This window comes from Xenopus laevis, chromosome 3L, assembly GCF_017654675.1.
Source record: "Xenopus laevis strain J_2021 chromosome 3L, Xenopus_laevis_v10.1, whole genome shotgun sequence".
Lineage (NCBI taxonomy): Eukaryota > Metazoa > Chordata > Amphibia > Anura > Pipidae > Xenopus > Xenopus laevis.
This window is the reverse complement of record NC_054375.1, coordinates 24648581-24665991: the sequence shown is the minus strand read 5'-3', so window position 1 is coordinate 24665991 and position 17411 is coordinate 24648581. Positions and strand designations below refer to the sequence as shown.

Genomic DNA, 17411 nt, shown 5'->3' with positions numbered 1-17411 from the left:
AGGTCAGATTTTGTTATCTGCACAGAAATTCTATTCAGCCTCATAGCTAGTGGCACAGACATGTGGTCTATTTAGGTTATGGGAGAGACCCCTGTACTCACAGAATTGCTTTACTTTCAGTTCACTTAACTTAGGTAAAGGGAAAGTTCACCATCCAAACACCTTTTTAGCTCCAATGTTTTCTAGCAATTAATTTTTTGCCTGATTTCCCATGAATGGGTTAATAAGGGGTTGTTGCTGACTTAACTATTAAAATCTGACACAGGAATGGGACCTGTTATCCAGAATGCTCGGGACCTGGAGTTTTCCAAATAACAAAGATCCAAGGATCTATAATTTGGATCTTCATACCTTAAATCTACTAGAAAATCATTTAATTGTTAAATTAACAGAAAAGTCTGGTTTTGCTTCCAATTAGGATAAATTATATCTTTATTTAGATCAAGTACAAGGTAATGTTTTATTGTTACTGAGAAAAAGAAAATGATTTTTAAAAAATTGGCTTATTTGCATAAAATTGAGTCTATGGATGACGGCCATTCCGTAATTCAGAGCTTTCTGGATAACAGATTTCTGGATAACAGATCCCTGTATATTATTTGATTTATTTCTCAACAGCACCTTATCAAAATGTTCATTTCCATGAAACCAGATGTGTAATTGTTATTGGTCCTGTTTATTGCGTATCTCTCTGTACAGGCCTCTGCTGTTTATCTTCCACTCTGACTTCTAGACTGCTGCTCGGTTGTTGGCATGTTTGGCCATGCTGGTGTTTGTATCCAGCAAAGCTCCTGTACAGAAGGTTAGTTATCTGTTATTATCTTCCCTAAACTGGGATATCTTGTGTTTTCATATTCTGATATGGGGAGACTTGCTTTTTATACTTATCTGTCGCTGGTTCTCATGTTCAGGAAAAGAAGTTGGAGGATATGGCACCATCTTGGATGTAATTTCCCTGTATGCTTCTTCGCCGGGTGCTATAAAACGATGTCAATTGGAGACACGCATCTTTCTTTTTCTTTTAGCCATGAGCGGGCCCTCTGCGAGGAAGGTATTTTCTGCCTGGGGGGAATCGCTTAATGCATTTCCCCCTTTTAAACGCTGTGGAAGTCTCTCTTTGGACTCACTCTGCCTGTGTCATGCTCAGTTCATGGCCGACCACACCCCTGAGTCACAATTTGCTTATATTGACTTGGGGGCACTCTAGATGCAATGGGCACTTAGTTGGATTGGGTACAATTAGGCTGAATGCAGTGGAATGACATTTATTATGATTTCCCTGGATGTAGGACTCTCAACAGCTTCCACTTGGAATTCATTCCCTTCACTGAATTGTATGTTATTTGTATAACATGGAATTGCTACGATACATGGGTGTATGTAGCCATAGATCCTACACAGGAGGCCATAGCTATTGTTGAGGCCCCAGAAACTATTTTGCAACTACTACTACTACTGTTTTTTTCTGACATGAAAGGGATTAAAATCTGGATTATTTGGGAATGCAGTGCTGCTGGGATTTTCTGACTCAGCAAGTTACATCCACAGAGCTAAGTATTGGGAAATCAGATGAGTTCAGATTGAGCCTTTCTTTCCAACATATAATGTATTATTGTCCTATTAACAGTACAACATATCTTGATGATTTACTCTCTTTACAGAACCAGTGCCCCCTATATAGTTACACTATTAATGGAAGCTGTGGTTTTGCCAATAAATTAATTTTATACAAATCACCTCGCATTAAATTAACACATAGTTTATAGTGAATACGGGCAGTTCCCTGCACTTAATGTAAAAGTGGGAGACGGTGCAGAACTTAGACTGCAGGCTAAGGGGGAAGGTTCTGGTGGGGTTACGGATCCTTACCAGACCCCCTAAGACTATGGGCCCCTTAGGATCATACGGTTTTCTCCTTGGTGGTTACACCACTGTGTACAGGCTTACCCCCATATGTAATATAAGTCACTAAGTTTGCCGGGAGCAGTAACCCATGGCAACCAATAAGATGCATTTAAACAGGTGACTAGTAAATCCTACCTGACGATTGGTTGCTACAGGTTACTACCCCTGGGCAAACTTAGTGCATTTTATTACATAACCCCATTAGTGTTAGAAACCAGGTTTATTGATAATTTGCTTCCCCCGAACATTTTCTGAGGTTGCCCATGCCTGCTGGTGGGTCACAAGTGTCAAATCGCTTTCTGCACCCTCTGATAGCAGTGCCCCTGTAAATGGGTTTCTGATATTGATGTGACAAATCTGCTCTATGACACGACAGTCTTAGTGTGACCTAGACAATGTTGTATTGGCAAAATTATAGATTGTAGGGTAGGGGAGAAGGTGCTGACAGTAAAATTGACACCTGCTAAACACCTGCGTATCCAATTCCAGACGTGTAACAAAGAAGATGAAGATTTTTGGACAAATCAGTGAATGTTTCCCTGCCTGTTAAACTTATAATACACTTGGAAAGGGATATGGATTTGACACATAGAAAACAGTTACTTGTGTGTCACAAATCAGAAGGATTTCCCTTTATCTTAGTATGGGGGATCTGTAATATGGATGGATCTTGTGCATTTTTGCTTACCTGCCAGTATTCTGTGTTCACAGGAGAAATGGCTGTATAGTAACCCCACAAGGCAGGTTCAGGCTTTGTACCCACATGCATCTTCTCATCTGCCCAATAAATATTGTGTTGTGCATTTTAACCTTCATTGATTGTGGCTCAGGGCTGGAGAGAAGGGAAGGTGAGAGCCAGTTTGCTCATGTGTGTTATATTCCATATGGTGGAGGCACCTGATAGGCCAGACTATGAAATTGAGGATGGGATCCATTCCTCATATTAAATAGGGTTGCTGGATATTGGAATATAGACTATGTCTCTATACACTGAATGCTTTCAAAATGTTTTATTTTTCATTCCCTTTTATAACCATATGCTCTTAATGTGATACATTCAAGTGTCAGTTTCAATTAAATTCTGGTTTATCTTATAAATTTTCTTTCTTTCCCTCCAGGTTTTTGATGTGCGTGTGCCAGTGGGTGCACTGAGTATACAGCCTTATTGCCATGATGGAGGTGCCCAGAATGACCATTATAAACAGAATCTCCATCCTGTTACCCAGTGTAAGAATGCTTGGTGCAGGAACCATGCCCGCTGGAGGACTGTGTCTCTCACCCACAGGTACTAAACCTTTCAATGTTTCTTCATTGCTAATTTGGTCAATTCTCTCACTTACTACCCCTTATTTGTTACCCCTGCCAAACGAGACCAATACCCAGAATAAAGACACACACACAGTGGCTCATCGGTTAATCTGTGCAAGACAGAGCTTTATTAATCATAACAATGAAAAAAGTGCAATTGTTGATCCAGAGGAAGGCAAAAAAACTCTGTGAAGCTTTTTTCTATCTGCTTCACTAGAGGGAAAAATTCCTTCCTGACCCCTTAACGGCAATCGGATTTGCTCCCAGGATCAATGCACCATATTACATCAAGTGAAAGGAAAATGGCAGCATACACATGAGCACCAGTAAGCTGTTTAGTGAAAACTGCATTCCCTTTCATTCCATTCTGCAGACCCCGGCCTCTACAGTTTGAGAGATGGAGTAAAATGGAATGCAGGTTTCACCAAGTGGCTTAAGGGTGGGTACTCCTGTTTATGATGCCATATTTTGGTGTAAAGAGGAGAAGAGGAACTACTGATGGTATTACAGTGCAAGGAAAGGAAGGCACTGCTGGTGATATTACAGTGAAAAGGAAGGCACTGCTGGTGATATTACAGTGGAAAGGAAAGGGAGGCACTGCTGGTGGTATTACAGATGAAGGAAAGGAAGGCACTGCTGGTGATATTACAGTGGAAGGAAAGGGGAGGTACTGCTGGTGGTATTACAGTAGAAGGAAAGGGGAGGCACTGCCGGTGGTATTATAGTGGAAAGGGAGGCAGAAGAGACATTATTGGTAATGCTATGGTCGATGGTAGAGAAGGCACTGCAGGTGGAATTGGGGTACTCTTACCTGGTGGAGCTGTCAGGTGGTGCATTTTCCCAACTCCAGCCTGCAAAAGACAAACAATATAATTTGAAATGCATTCCTCATATTTTACTTTGCAATTGATATTCCTGAAACCCTATAATACTTTGGGGCACATTAATCACAAATTGGGTGGTTTGTTGAAATAAAAATATTGACTAATTGTGGTTGCAACTTTTCCAACAACTTGTGATTACAAATCATTGGTTTCCATGTATTTTTAAACAATTTGTACAGTTGTGATTTCTGTGACATTTGGGGTGAAATTTATGGTGGCTTTCTACTTGCCCAAATGATGAAGATACACTTCCATTGGTTTCCTTGGAATGTGAACAGGTTTCAGCAGCCTGAGAGTTTGTTGTGATTGTTTTTGCCACGTATACAAAAACCACAAAATTAGAATCATCATAGGGATCATCTTAATATTTCAATAAAATCCACTTTGCCCTGCATACACGCAATATGGCTGCTTCCCATAGCCAGCTCTGCTCTGATCAGTGCCCCTGCACCCATAACTTTAGGAATACTAACGCTAGGCACTTCTTGTTCTGACTTGTGCTTCATGTATTTTTAATTAGGTCTTTTCTTACCCATCATCCCCTTTGGACTTAAAATGCTGCATAGTTAAAGTCCAGAAAGGCTTCATCGATCTCGCTTGCCATCTCAGCAGGGGGTCCTTTGGGCTGGGTCAGATTCGCAGACAGCTTGGTGAACTCCTCATCGAAATACCCCACATCCTCCGGTCCATTTAGGCTGGGCACGAACGGAGCTGTTACGTTCTTCTCAATAATATCATCCCAGACAATGCCCTGCAAAATAGGCACCATAACAAATGCTCATTATTAGAGTATCATCATTAGAAGCTGAGGATATGAAAGGACTGTATCTCTTGGATAATTATTTGGACAATACAGACAGGGGACTTACATTAAAGAATGGATGTTCTGCTACATCTGCGGCATTCCCCGGGGTGGAACCTAGCCTCTCCTCAGGATTCTTCTTCAACAGCTACAAGAAGTGAAAATAGCAGTTACACTGAAGAAGCAGAAGCTTCAGGGAACTCAAGAGAAAGTGGTCACTGATTATAATAAACTGAAAGCTCAGCGCTACTTACCTGTGATATGAAGCTTACTGCTTCGGAGTCCAGGGATGAGGGGTAGTGTGGCTCATCCTCCACGATGGAATCATATATAAAGTCCCTGTCGTATCCGGTGAAAGGTCTCTGAAATGATTCATAGGTATTTATTAGGAGGCCATTCTTTTTACACAGAGTGTTTGATGAGTATAGATAAAGAACAGTATTTAACTTTAATACATCCACCTATAGCTGGCCAGTGGCAATTGCTGCTTACCGTTCCGAGGAGCATCTCATAAACGATGACGCCAAGAGCCCACCAGTCGACGGCTCTTGAGTACTCCTCCTCCATCACGACTTCGGGCGCCATATAAGCAGGACTCCCAACCATGGTGTTGGTGCGGTCTCCATATCCAATGCCTTTATAAAAAAAGAAAAAATATAATTGTATGCCCTAAATGAGTTCCCTTTGCTCTGTGTAATAATACAAGGTGGCTCTTACCAGTTTTGCTCATCCCAAAATCGGCGATCTTGATGTAGCCGTCTTGATCCATTAGTAGATTCCCCGGCTTTAAATCTCTGTATTAAATTAAAAGGAAGATGTTATGACACATTAAAACTGCTGTGAAATAGCTGAGCCATAAGCCAAGCTCAAAGAATTCTGGTTCCTGTCCTTTTTCCTACCCTTAGCTTTCCAAGCAGTGACTTTCAACCTGTAATTGTCCTGCTACTAAATTGCAACAGCTACAAACCCCCCTTTATTAACTCTTACCTGTGTATGACGTCCTTGCTGTGAATTCCTTCTAAACCAAGCGTTATACAAGCAGCGTAGAACCTGCAAGAATAAGAAAATGACATTTGATTATTATATGGCGCATTCATAGAGGAATCTTAAAGGGGTGCTTAACTATTATATTATAGAATGGCTAATTATTAGCAGCTTTTCAATTGGTCTTCCTTTTTGTACATTTTTTTATTTATTTGTCTTCTTATTCTGGCTCTTTCAGGCTTTTAAATGGGGATCACTGGCCCCATCTAAAAAGCAAAAGGTACTGTGCACTGTAAGGTAACAAATGTATTGTTATTGCTATTTTTTATTACTCATCTTTCTGTTCAGACCCTCTTCTTTCCAGGCTCTTATTCAAATCGATGCATGGTTGCTAGGGTTATGTGGCTAACTAATTGCAAACTAATTGCAAACTGGAGAGCTGCTGAATAAAAAACTAAATAACTCAAAAACCACAAATCATAAAAAATTAAAACCAATTGCAATTTGCCTCAGAATATAACTCTCTACATCATACTAGAGATTAATTCAAAGGTGAAAACCCTTTACTATTAGTGTAGCTTACCTCTGCCACTGTCATTATCCTCCCCTACTCCTCAGTCTCCTATAACTCTGGGACAAATATCCACCTACTGTCATTTCTACTTACTTGGTTGTCTGTAGATCAAAGTGCTGGCTCCTCATCAGGTGGGTTCTTAAACTGCCTCCTGCCACAAACTCCATGATGAAAAACAGCTGGTTTTTGGTGCTGAATGTGGCGTATAAGTCCACTATAAAACTGTGTGGATTCACCAACTGTCCAATTTGCTTCTCTGTTAAAATGCTGAAATATAAAAGAGAAAATGAGTCCGGCACAGAGTAAATTATCTTGGTAACAAAAGCAACTGGGTGAAAGGAAGGGAAGTGAAAGAAAAGTATATAAAATAGAAAAGATTGTGAGACAGAAAGCAACTGCTCCAAAAGCAAAATGAGAGGATTATGGAATCATTCTCAGTGAACTTACTGTTCTATATCATCAGTGGAGTCGATGTTGTCCTTCTTGAGCACTTTAATAGCGCAATAGATGTTTGCTGGAAGATACTCTACTAGTAGAACCTGGAATTAGAAAGTGAGTTTAGTGTCATTGTTACCCTGTATATGCTGCTAAAGATCCAAGTCCTAATTAGAGACTGAATCAGTTACCTTGCCGAAGCTTCCTCTGCCTAAAACCTTAATCCGGCGAAAGTCCCTTGCTGTAAAACTGCTGAACTGTAGCTCTCTGAAAGGGAATAACATAAATTGTGTTTTGTGCAGCTTGAAAAACAATGTATATCTATATTAATAATGTATGTATTTATGTCTTATATTGAGGGTTTGTCTTACTGTGTCGTTTCAGCCTCCTCTACTGTCATCTCTTCAGCCTGAGAATCCTCTGGAATGGGGCTGTAATCGCCGGGGAGAGGACCCATCGATGTTTCAGAAGAGTCTTCTTCATTCTCAGGAACTTCACTATTGGGAAGAGGTCATTGAGGTACATGATTAGTATAATGCAAGTTTATAGTAGAAATCAGTCTTAACCGCAGCCTCCCATATAAAGTGTGAGTTTACCTTTCTTCCTCATTCTGTTGTTGTTGTTGCACTGGATCTTCTTCAACAACAGATTCTGCCTCTTCCTCAGCCTCCTCATTTGTATCTTCTACAGGTAAGTCCCTTTAAATATAATGGCGGGTTAGTGTTTATTCTAATTCATTTCTTTCCCTTAGTGATTTATAAGCTTCACGCTATCCTTTTTTCTTCCCTTAGCAAATACATTCTCCATAATCCTTAATACTACAGCACCCCTAGCCATAATTCATAGATGGCACTGTACAATTATGTATTGTGGGATCTCCCGGCCAAATGAAGGGGCATCTTACCAACTGTCCTCTTTTTTTATGCCAATCATTTCATCTGTTGGTACCTTACTTTAATTAGAATAATATTCCTGTTATTGTGAAGATATTTTTGTTCTTATTTGATGAAAGTATGGGATAGGGATTTAATCTCTAATAAACTCCAAAATATCCTTACCTGTCAGATGGTTGTTCAGGCGGCTGTTCTATCTCTGGAACAGGTTCCTCAGATGATTCATCATGTTGATGCTGCAAACAAGAGACAGGCAATTATTGAATGTGGCTTTACATTGATATGATAAGGGCAGTGTTTGTGTCCAAGAAATGAATGGCGTCAATGTAAAATACTCACTTGTGATGAATCACTGGCGGGGTCTGAAATGACCTGAACCTCAGGCGCAGTGATCTCTGGTGCAGGGAAGTTGACATCGGTGTCCCTTGTAGTCTCCAGAACTGCATCTGAAATAAATTTGAAGGATATTAGGATTTTCAAATACAACATTCTTGAATCTAAGGCTTAAGACCTTTTTCTTGATTTGTTAAGATGCTGCCAATTAACATTGTTTTAAAATATAAATTTAAAAGATATGAAGGTCATCTATAGTTCTGTGGGGCTCAATCTAATGGTCCACATCAACACCAAAGAATTGGACGGCACTCCGATCAAAAGGAATACAGGTTTATAGCATACTCCTGCAGGGATCCTACGCCCAAGGATCCCTGCAGGAGTATGCTATAAACATGTATTCCTTTTGATCGGAGTGCCGTCCAATTCTTTGGTGTTGATGTGGATCTTAGCAGTGGGGATGCAGCAGACAGAGCACCCGATAGGAAACATATGAAGCAGCTACAGGGAAGATGAGCTTTGAGCAGTCTTTTTGTTTTTGAGCTCAATCTAATGGGGGTCAACCTAATGTCCATGAAGAGGTAGTGTATGTGATGTTATGATGACACACATGTAATGCCAATAGGAAAGAGGCCAGAGACTGTTATATCTTACCTGGAGAATTCTCTGCTTCCCTCTGAGCTAGCTGCACATTGAGCTTGTGGAGAGAGGAGAAAAGGGCTTTCACCTTCCTCTCACTGATGTTCCTCAGCTCCTTCACTTGGGCTTTGGTCTGTCTGTCCTTGGTGACAAGGTACAGCTTTTGCGCCCCTGCTGCTATCCTCATCTCCTTCCGGATGTCTCTCAGCAGCTCCTGCTTCATACCTGAAAAGCAAATACTCACCCAAGGCTCACAAGCATCAAAAGACTGATTGATGTCAACAGTCTATAGAGAATAGGGAACAAAATCAAGAAAAAAATGATTAAGCAATTGAAATCCTCCCAAAATTTAATGAATATTGAACATTTTTTATGTGATATTTGTGAAGAACATCTGAAAAATGTAACAGTAATGTTTGTTAAACAGGTTTGCAAAATATTTCTTGTAAGCTGAGGATTTTCTCTTTTGCAGTGACAGTTCCCCTTTATATCTGGTGGCAAGGACTCTAATCGTCAGGCATGAAACAACGACTTTATATTTCCATCTGTCTTACCTCAGTATGCCGGTGCCGGTGCAGGATGTTGCACAGTTTGGCGCCCATCTTGACGCTCCTGTATCAGGAAAAAAAGGTTGGTATAAGTCACTGCTTTAGTGGAGATAAAGAATACAAATGTTTGTAGCTGCTGGTAAATGGCAAGCTCAGGACAAGCATCTCTCTGTAACTTTCCCACTACACATATTAACAATGAGCTGCTGTTACCATGCATAGGACATTCTAAGAGAACTAGCCCTTAAATTAAACTATTATTTAAACTAATATCATTAAACTATTAATTAAACTATTTTAGTTGCTTATAAATGTACTTATACAAGTGCTTATTTGCTGCTAGTTTACCCCTGGAACTATATCAGCATGACTGTCGCACTGTGGGAAGCTCAAATATTGCTCCGGGATCTCAGCCCCTGACTCCCAAATATATATGTGGAAATTTTAAAGACTATTTGTAGCTAAAAACTACAATAATCATTGTCTTTAATATGTCCCCCCATCCCAGTGTCTTTATCGGCTCCACTAAACCCTGAATTCTGAAATAAAAACTTGCTTTCTGTACCTGTCACAAGTCAAAGGTCCACCCAGACCCTCCCCTTTTTCAGACAATCCCCTCCCATTTATTTGTTCCACAAATCAGATCATTATAACTGTTAGCCCCCCACTTTCCTCTGGATCAGCTAGCAGTTACACAGGTTTTATTTAGACAAAAAGGTTGAACTTGATGGACGTGTGTCTTTTTTTCAACCTCATCTGCTATGTAATAAATATTACCAGAGGGATAAATTCAGGATCCCTACCTTCCTCCTGATGACCCGCAATGGGTTGAGCAGGTTGCTGTTATTTCTCTGCTCTTGATGTAAGTTGGTAGTCTTTAAAAAGACTGTTTTTTTTCTTCTTTATCCTCTTCTTTGTCGCTTTTTGGAGTCGCTGCAAATCGTTCAGATCACTAAGATCGCTCTTAGTATTTCATTTTTTTGGGGAGAGACAAAAAGATATTGTGAGCCAAACACTCTTTGACACATAAAGCTTTGAATACTGTTTTTCCCTTTCTCTATTCTTCCCAGTTATACTGCGCTACTGAATATGTTTGCTGCTCCGAAATAACCAGTAACACCAACCAGTAGCAGCTTTAATAGAATGAAGAAGCCAATTAGGGCACATACAAAAGGTTGGTGCAATCAAGGCCCTGGGCACCCCTGCCAACCAAGTGTGGGTCCTGGTGACCCCAATGTACTTAGGGGACTGTACAGACTAATGGTTAAAAACAGCTGAATATTACTGCCGTATATTACTGGCAGGGGTCCTACTCTGATCAGTTCCCTGCACCCATAAACACTAGGGATCTTTATTGTAGGAATTTATTCTTCTGATTTTTGCTACTAATATTTCCATTTTGGCCCTTCCTTACATATCATCCACACTAGTGCTGATGCTAGGGACAGTTGCTTATTACAGTTTCTAGGATGAGTGGTACCCTTGACACCAAATGAAGCAATAAATAGACAGGGAACATTAAATACACATTGCATTAGAACTACAACTATGCCGTAGGGGATGCTGGGAATTGTAGTTCAGCTATAGCTAGAGAAGAACAGGTTTAGGCTCAGCGAGACAGTGATTTGTGTTGCCTTTCTGTTCCTTAGCTCTGCACTACCCACTACAGGTCTCACTACCCCTAGCAATGGAACACGGGCAGATTTTTGGCACCTTGACACCCACAAGATTTAGTAGATTGAGGGGCAGGGCTGCCATCAGTAACCATTTTTTAGGGGAATTAGGCCCTAGGGCTGTATTACTGAGTAACTGTAGGGATTAGCAATTCAACATTGTTTTATTAAATAATTCCCCTAACATGTACCTATTTGCCTCCCACAGCCGGGGTATTTGAAAGAAAAGTGCATAAAACGTACTAAAAACAAATTAATGTTGTTTTTTAAAGAGAATTTAATTAAAAGTAGGGAGGGGTGTGTGTATGGATGCTGGATTTTCATTTGGAGGGGTTGAACTTGATGGACTTTGTCTTTTTTCAACCCAATCTAACTATGTAACTATGTAACTCAATTAAATGTAGTTACATGTTAAGGTTGGTACATAAGAGCAATGGAGAAACCGGGGGCCACTGGGCAAATTTCTAAGGAGCCTGTCAATACTGGGAACTAGAATAGAATTAGGACTTTTATGACATAGCCCAGGGGTCGCCAAGTGTTATCTTTTTATGGGGTCCCAGTTGAAAGAAAGTGTATATTTGCTGCTAGTCCTTCATAACTGCCAAATGCAGGGTCTGTGTCTCCCAACCAGCACGAAGATTAAAGGAATCTCCCAAGACCATTTTAGGGGAATAATCTCCAAATTACCTAAAGTCAGTAAAATGATCATCATCTACTAGTCTGGGGGGTGTCACCCAACCATTTCCCATCTTTTCTTACTAAAATAATGGTTATTTGGCCAAATAATCTCTCAGAAGGAATTTACACTTAACACAGAGCCAACCAACGGACTAAACCAACTGTCAAATCCCTGGGTATGATGTCTCCTCTCTTCTATGGGACCCTGCTGTATGTCCCCCAATCATTCGCTAGCACCCCCAAACTGTCCCTATGGCACGTGCTTCTGCTTCCCACCCCTAGTTCCAGTACTTGGATAAAGGGAACATGTATTTAGCTACAATGTTGGTACAAAATAGCAGGACAGATACCCAGGGGGCAGATACCACAGGACAGAGGGGCAAAACTCTAAGGAGCCTGTCAGTACTGGGAACACCCTATGGTGTGGTACAGGGGTCCCCAAATGTTACCTTCAGTAGAAAAGGTGTACAGTATATTTGATTGCAGTGCTGCATATTTGCCAAATCCTGGGTCTGTGTCTCCCAACCAGCACTAAGAGTAAAGGCATCTCTCAAGCCCATTTTGGGGGACAATCCTCTAAATTCACTAAAATCAATGAGAACAGCAACATCCACTAGTCTGAGGGATGTCACCCAAATGTTTCCCCTTTTTTTGTTGTTAAGAAATGGGTTATTTGACAAAAAAAATCTATCAGAGCAAAAGTACACTCACCTCTCTCTCGCAAAGTCAACCAACGGTCTGAACCAACTGTCATCCTTAGGGTGTGAAGTCACCTCTGTTCCCTGCTCTTAAAGGGGAAGTGTACCCTGTTGATGAATGAGGTTTATATGGCAATAATTTACCATTAGATGTGCAGTACATACCCAGCTTATTATGGACACGGAGCTTTGCTTTGTATGTTTATGAGTTTGAGTCAGTGCAGTTTCTGTGCTTTATATCTATCAGATCCATTCATTCATCACTGCTGCTAAGTCTAGTGTAACCTGGGGGTCCTTTACTTTACCTGAATAGTGGGTAGAGATGGGGGGTTACACTACACAATAGGAAGGGCTTTGTGCTTAGTAGGTGAAATGGTATATACAAGGTATGGATGGGGGGGCAGGTTCTACTAATAAAGGGGCAGATGAGTGTTTAAGCAGCACAAATCATTCATTACTCTGGCAGTGACCAGGCTGCTTGACTGTTGGACCTTTACAGAGAGCCCACTCATTTCCCAGCATAGGTATTCTTCTGTATTAAACACTGTTTGCTCATAGCCTGTACAGAGAGATACTATAGAGCTGTGCCAGTATAGTTACTCTTCTATAATAAGCACAAGCCAGTAGGAACAGCCCCCTAAATTCCCTTACAGCCTGTACAAAGAGATACAGTAAGGGGGTTATTTATCAGAGGTTGAGTTTGTGAGGTTTTTGTTTTATACCTCAAATAAACTTATAATTCGAATGTGTGCTTATTCATAAAAAGATAAAAATACAAATGTAAAAAACGCCTGTCTGCATTCAGGGGGAAAAACCTGAATAATCATATCATTGGGCAAAAAAAAACTTGAATTGCTCAGTTATTGAGTTTTTGAGCACAGAGCACTGAAAAAAATTCAAACATTGTGAAGGCTAAAAACTTCTTCGAATTGTTCAAGGGACCTCTGCCATTGACTTCTACGTGACCTCGACAGGTTTTAGCTGGTGTATTTTCAGATTTGAGCTATTTCTAGCTTTGGTTCATAGAGTTTCCATGAAAGTCACATACATATTTGCATTTACTATGTGCAGTTCAGCAGACAATGCCCTGTATGTTTGTGCACAGCCTGTACATGGAGATAAGGTAAATTAGAGCAGCAGAAATAGTAACCCCCTTGTTGACAGAACCCACAGGGTTAGTACATGGGCAAGATGGCAGCAGGTCATGTTTCAATGGGCACCTGGAGCAGGAGTGCTGCGACCATGAGGCAAGATGGCACTCGACTCGCTCCGACTCTGAATGTCCCACTTATGTTCATGAAAACTAATGAGAGGCAAAGTTGTTACTTCAGAGAGAACCTACAGAAGAAATGCCCTCCTGGCTGTGGAGAAGGTTGAGCTACACTTGCTTCCTGCCCCCTAGCTTGCACCCAAAGTCTTGTGCTAGAAGTTCAGCAACTACACACGTTTCATGGTATGAACATAGTTCTGATCAAGTATTGAACAGACTGTAGTGCAAGATTGTGTTGTTCCATCCCAAGTGGGTTTGTTAATTGTGCAGAGGTAATACCATACCAGCATGTTCCAAGATATGTCAGACAGAGATGCGTGGCATATCGATTCAACTTGCATTAAATTGCTGGCTATTCACTTTTAAAAATTTTTTTTGTTTTTCAATAGCGTATATTAAGCAAATAATGTTTTTTACATGTTAAACCATTCAGTATCATATAGTTGTATAAATGGAAGAACATGTGTCTATTGCCTGGTTAAAGATGGGGAATGAAAAGGAGATGAGAAAATGGGAGAAATAAGAACGAGGAAGGCAACATTTGCAGCAAAGGTATAGGATCCATTATCCAGAAACCCGTTATCCAGATATCTCTGAATTATGGAAACGGTGTCTCTCATAGACTCCATTAAATCTAAATAATCCACATTTTTAAAAATGATTTCTTTTTTCTCTGTAATAATAAATCTGTCGTTTGTACTTACAAACTAAGATATAATTAATCCTTATTGGAAGCAAAACCAGTCTTTTGGGTTTATGTAATGTTTACTTGATTTTCTAGTAGGTATCAAAATCCAAATTACCGAAAGAGCCATTATCTGAAAACCCCCAGGTCCTGATCATTCTGGATAACAGGTCCCATATTTGTACATGTATTTGTATTAACAGATAAAATCATCATATGGACTGACCATTCTAGTCATTGGGAGATGTAATCTGATTCCTGATAGGCATTCAGTCTTGAATCTATTATACTTCTGTTGAATTTTGTATTTATTTAACTAACTATTCTTTGTTTTGCCTTGCAGGTAGAGAGTCCAGTGCTGCCATGTCTCCTAATAGGATTGGTAAGTATTATGTATAGGTGCTGTCATCTCTTCCATTTCACAGATTTTTGATGTAAGGCAAGATGAGCTTGGGGAAACGTCTGTAACTGTGGGATCTTGTGTGTATAGTAAACAATGATTTTCTGTAACTGTGGGTTAGCATAAAAAGTAAAGTTTTTATCAGTGATTTACATAGTAACATAGTAGGTTAGGTTGAATCCTCATTTTCTGCTGGATATTTTGCGACAACTCCTAAGCTTAGCTTCTCAACAGCTGCTCAGAGCCCACTGAGCATGTGAGTGTCACAGACACTTTCCAAGATGGTGAACCCCTGTGGCAAGTGTGAAGTCCTGGATCATTGCTGCTATCGAGAAACTGAAACTTTAGGCTGCTACAATAAGTTCAGTATAGAAAATAAGGCATTTTTCACCATATTAATTCTTAGGGTTTAGTTCTCCTTTTAGTGTAAAGGGGCAGGGAGACTGTGTGATTATATATACACTCATTATACATATATACAGTATATTCATTGACCCTTACAAATTGTCACATGAAGATATTAAGTGTGGCCTCTTACAAGTTATCCTTAATTTACTACTTCTTGGAGTTTGACTGTAGGCCATAGTTACCTCTACACATTTGTATATTCCTGTAGTACAAATATAGCCAATCCATGTGTCACACCATTAACTGAATGAGTGAGATACCACCAAATGTAAAATGACTGTACAATGCACTGTTTCCCCCTGAAAGATTTTCACATCTTCATATTCCTAAACAAGGACTACATCTCATACAAAGGGAGTTTAGTATAATTAAAATTGGTGGAAGTATGGGGGGAGCAGGGGGTGCAATTGGACCAGGGCCCCCCAGTAGCTTGCACACTGATGAAGCCAGCCATAAAATCGTGTACGGATCGGGGGCCCGGCTGCATGTCCCGATCCCTGGCCTGCACAACGCTAGTTATATTACTGATTAAAATGGAAATAATCAGTTATGGCAAAATCATTTTCCACTCTTCCCCTGTAGTGATGTGCAGGTTGACCTGAAACCAACAGGTTGGGTGGGATTTAAGTTGAAATTTGGGTGCCTGCTGCGGGTCTCGGTTGGTTGCGGCACTGACTGGGGAAGTACACTACTCCTCTGCTTTGGAAAATTCTGTCTTCAGAGGCTCACAGAAGTAATGTACAGAGAGGGGTGAGATGCAGGTTAGGGTTGGGTGCAGGTTGTACTGAGTATTTATTAGGCATTTTTTATAGTGTTGTTTTAATGGATGTTATTATAGGGATGTAACTTGCCTGGTCCATGATAAAACACTTGTGGATGTGTTTTCAGCTCTGCTCTGTACCCTTTAATCACACTGGTAGTGGAATGATTTGTACAAGAGACAAAACTTTAAATTTGGATACATTTCCCAACTGTTCTTGGAAGAATTCCCATTAGCACATTGTTGCTGGGATTTGATTTTGGTTTTGCTGTGGATATCCAAGCCCCTCTTACAGGCAATAGAAACAGACCTTTATAATATGTGTTTGCCAGTGGCACATGGGGTGTTTTGCTACCCATGACTTTTAGTAAAAATTGAGGCACAACCAAAAGTGTGAAAGTGCTAGGGGTAGGCAAAAGAGGCACCTGCTTTAGGCGCAACAATATGGGGGCGCTGGTAGGTGCCTGTTTAACATTCTTCATACTACCCCTAGTTTGGATTTGCTCCTTTTTGCAGCTCTCGCCTACCCCTGTCATTCACTCCTCTGTCCCTCCCCTTTCATCTTTGTCCCTTCCCTCTCCTCTGTCCCTCCCCTTACGTTTCCCCTTTTTGTTGCCCTTCCCATGCTGCTACATGTTAACTTATGAAACTGGCGAATTTTCGCTCTGGTGAATGGACGTTACTCCGCAATTTCACAAAGATGCGCATTTTACTGAATGTTACCTATTTCGCCAGACTTGCCTTCACCAGCTCAGACCAGGCAAAGTGCATTGGAGTGCATAGATCTTCCTCATTCTTCTGTTACTTACATCATATTTTTTAGTGGAAAAAGTTTCAAAAAATGTTGTTGTCTTTACCTTTTTTCAGAGTGATAGCCTGCAAAAGTCCTGTTTTGGGTAACCAGGTTCCCATACATTTTCTAACATATGGAACATTAACTATACAGTGAGCTCATGTGTAGGGCATTATAACAACTCTATTGTCTTAATTAAGGTTCCCTGGACTTGTGTAAGGGAAGTGATGCGATGCCTGCGAATATTCGCCGCTTTGTAAATTTACCCCTAAAGCTCCTCTGCATTCAGCCAATTATCAATATATTAAGGTCATTGAGACATGTGCTACCAAAAAATGACCTGCCCTTTAAACAAAACAGGGATATTTGTGTCCATATATTGCAATACAGTCATGAGACCTGTTATCCAGAATGCTCGGGAACCTGGGGTTTTCCAGATAAGGGGTCTTTCCTTTATTTGGATCTCCATACCTCAATTCTACTAAAAAAATTTTTAAACATGAAATAAATCCAATAAGCTTGATTTTGCCTCTGATACAGATTTATTACATCTAAGTTAGGGTCAAGTACAAGGTACTGTTAAGAAAAAGGAAACCGTTGGTTAAATTGTGACTTATTTTAATATAATGGAGACTGCCTTTTCGTAATTTGGAGCTTTCTGGATGACAGGTTTCCAGATAATGGATCCCACATCTGTATATTCAAACTGGCCAAATATGTCAAAGTCATCCCGGGTCTGGC

At 40.4% G+C, this 17411-nt stretch overlaps 2 protein-coding genes and 1 long non-coding RNA gene across 3 annotated transcripts; 1 reads left to right on the top strand and 2 right to left on the bottom strand.

The window, feature by feature from the left end:
- Positions 1 to 3103: 3103 nt before the first annotated feature.
- On the top strand, positions 3104 to 7397 carry LOC121401105. The gene is made up of 4 exons (XR_005966131.1): positions 3104 to 3190; positions 4618 to 5257; positions 6122 to 6163; positions 7277 to 7397. It is a non-coding gene; the product is annotated as an uncharacterized LOC121401105 (long non-coding RNA).
- On the bottom strand, positions 4648 to 7349 carry LOC121401066 (serine/threonine-protein kinase N2-like). The gene is made up of 10 exons (XM_041585428.1): positions 7264 to 7349; positions 7084 to 7159; positions 6905 to 6996; positions 6551 to 6724; positions 5887 to 5949; positions 5617 to 5693; positions 5392 to 5534; positions 5154 to 5261; positions 4967 to 5047; positions 4648 to 4848 (listed from the first exon to the last, which is right to left on the bottom strand). Exons 1-10 carry the CDS (start codon positions 7347 to 7349, stop codon positions 4648 to 4650), a joined length of 1101 nt encoding a protein of 366 aa, XP_041441362.1.
- LOC121401083 (regulatory protein zeste-like) lies at positions 7398 to 10289 on the bottom strand. The gene is made up of 6 exons (XM_041585456.1): positions 10109 to 10289; positions 9312 to 9369; positions 8773 to 9043; positions 8125 to 8231; positions 7951 to 8021; positions 7398 to 7590 (listed from the first exon to the last, which is right to left on the bottom strand). The coding sequence occupies exons 2-6, from the start codon at positions 9357 to 9359 to the stop codon at positions 7485 to 7487; spliced, it is 603 nt and encodes a 200-aa protein (XP_041441390.1). The 5' UTR covers positions 9360 to 9369; positions 10109 to 10289; the 3' UTR covers positions 7398 to 7484.
- Between the last annotated feature and the right edge of the window lie 7122 nt (positions 10290 to 17411).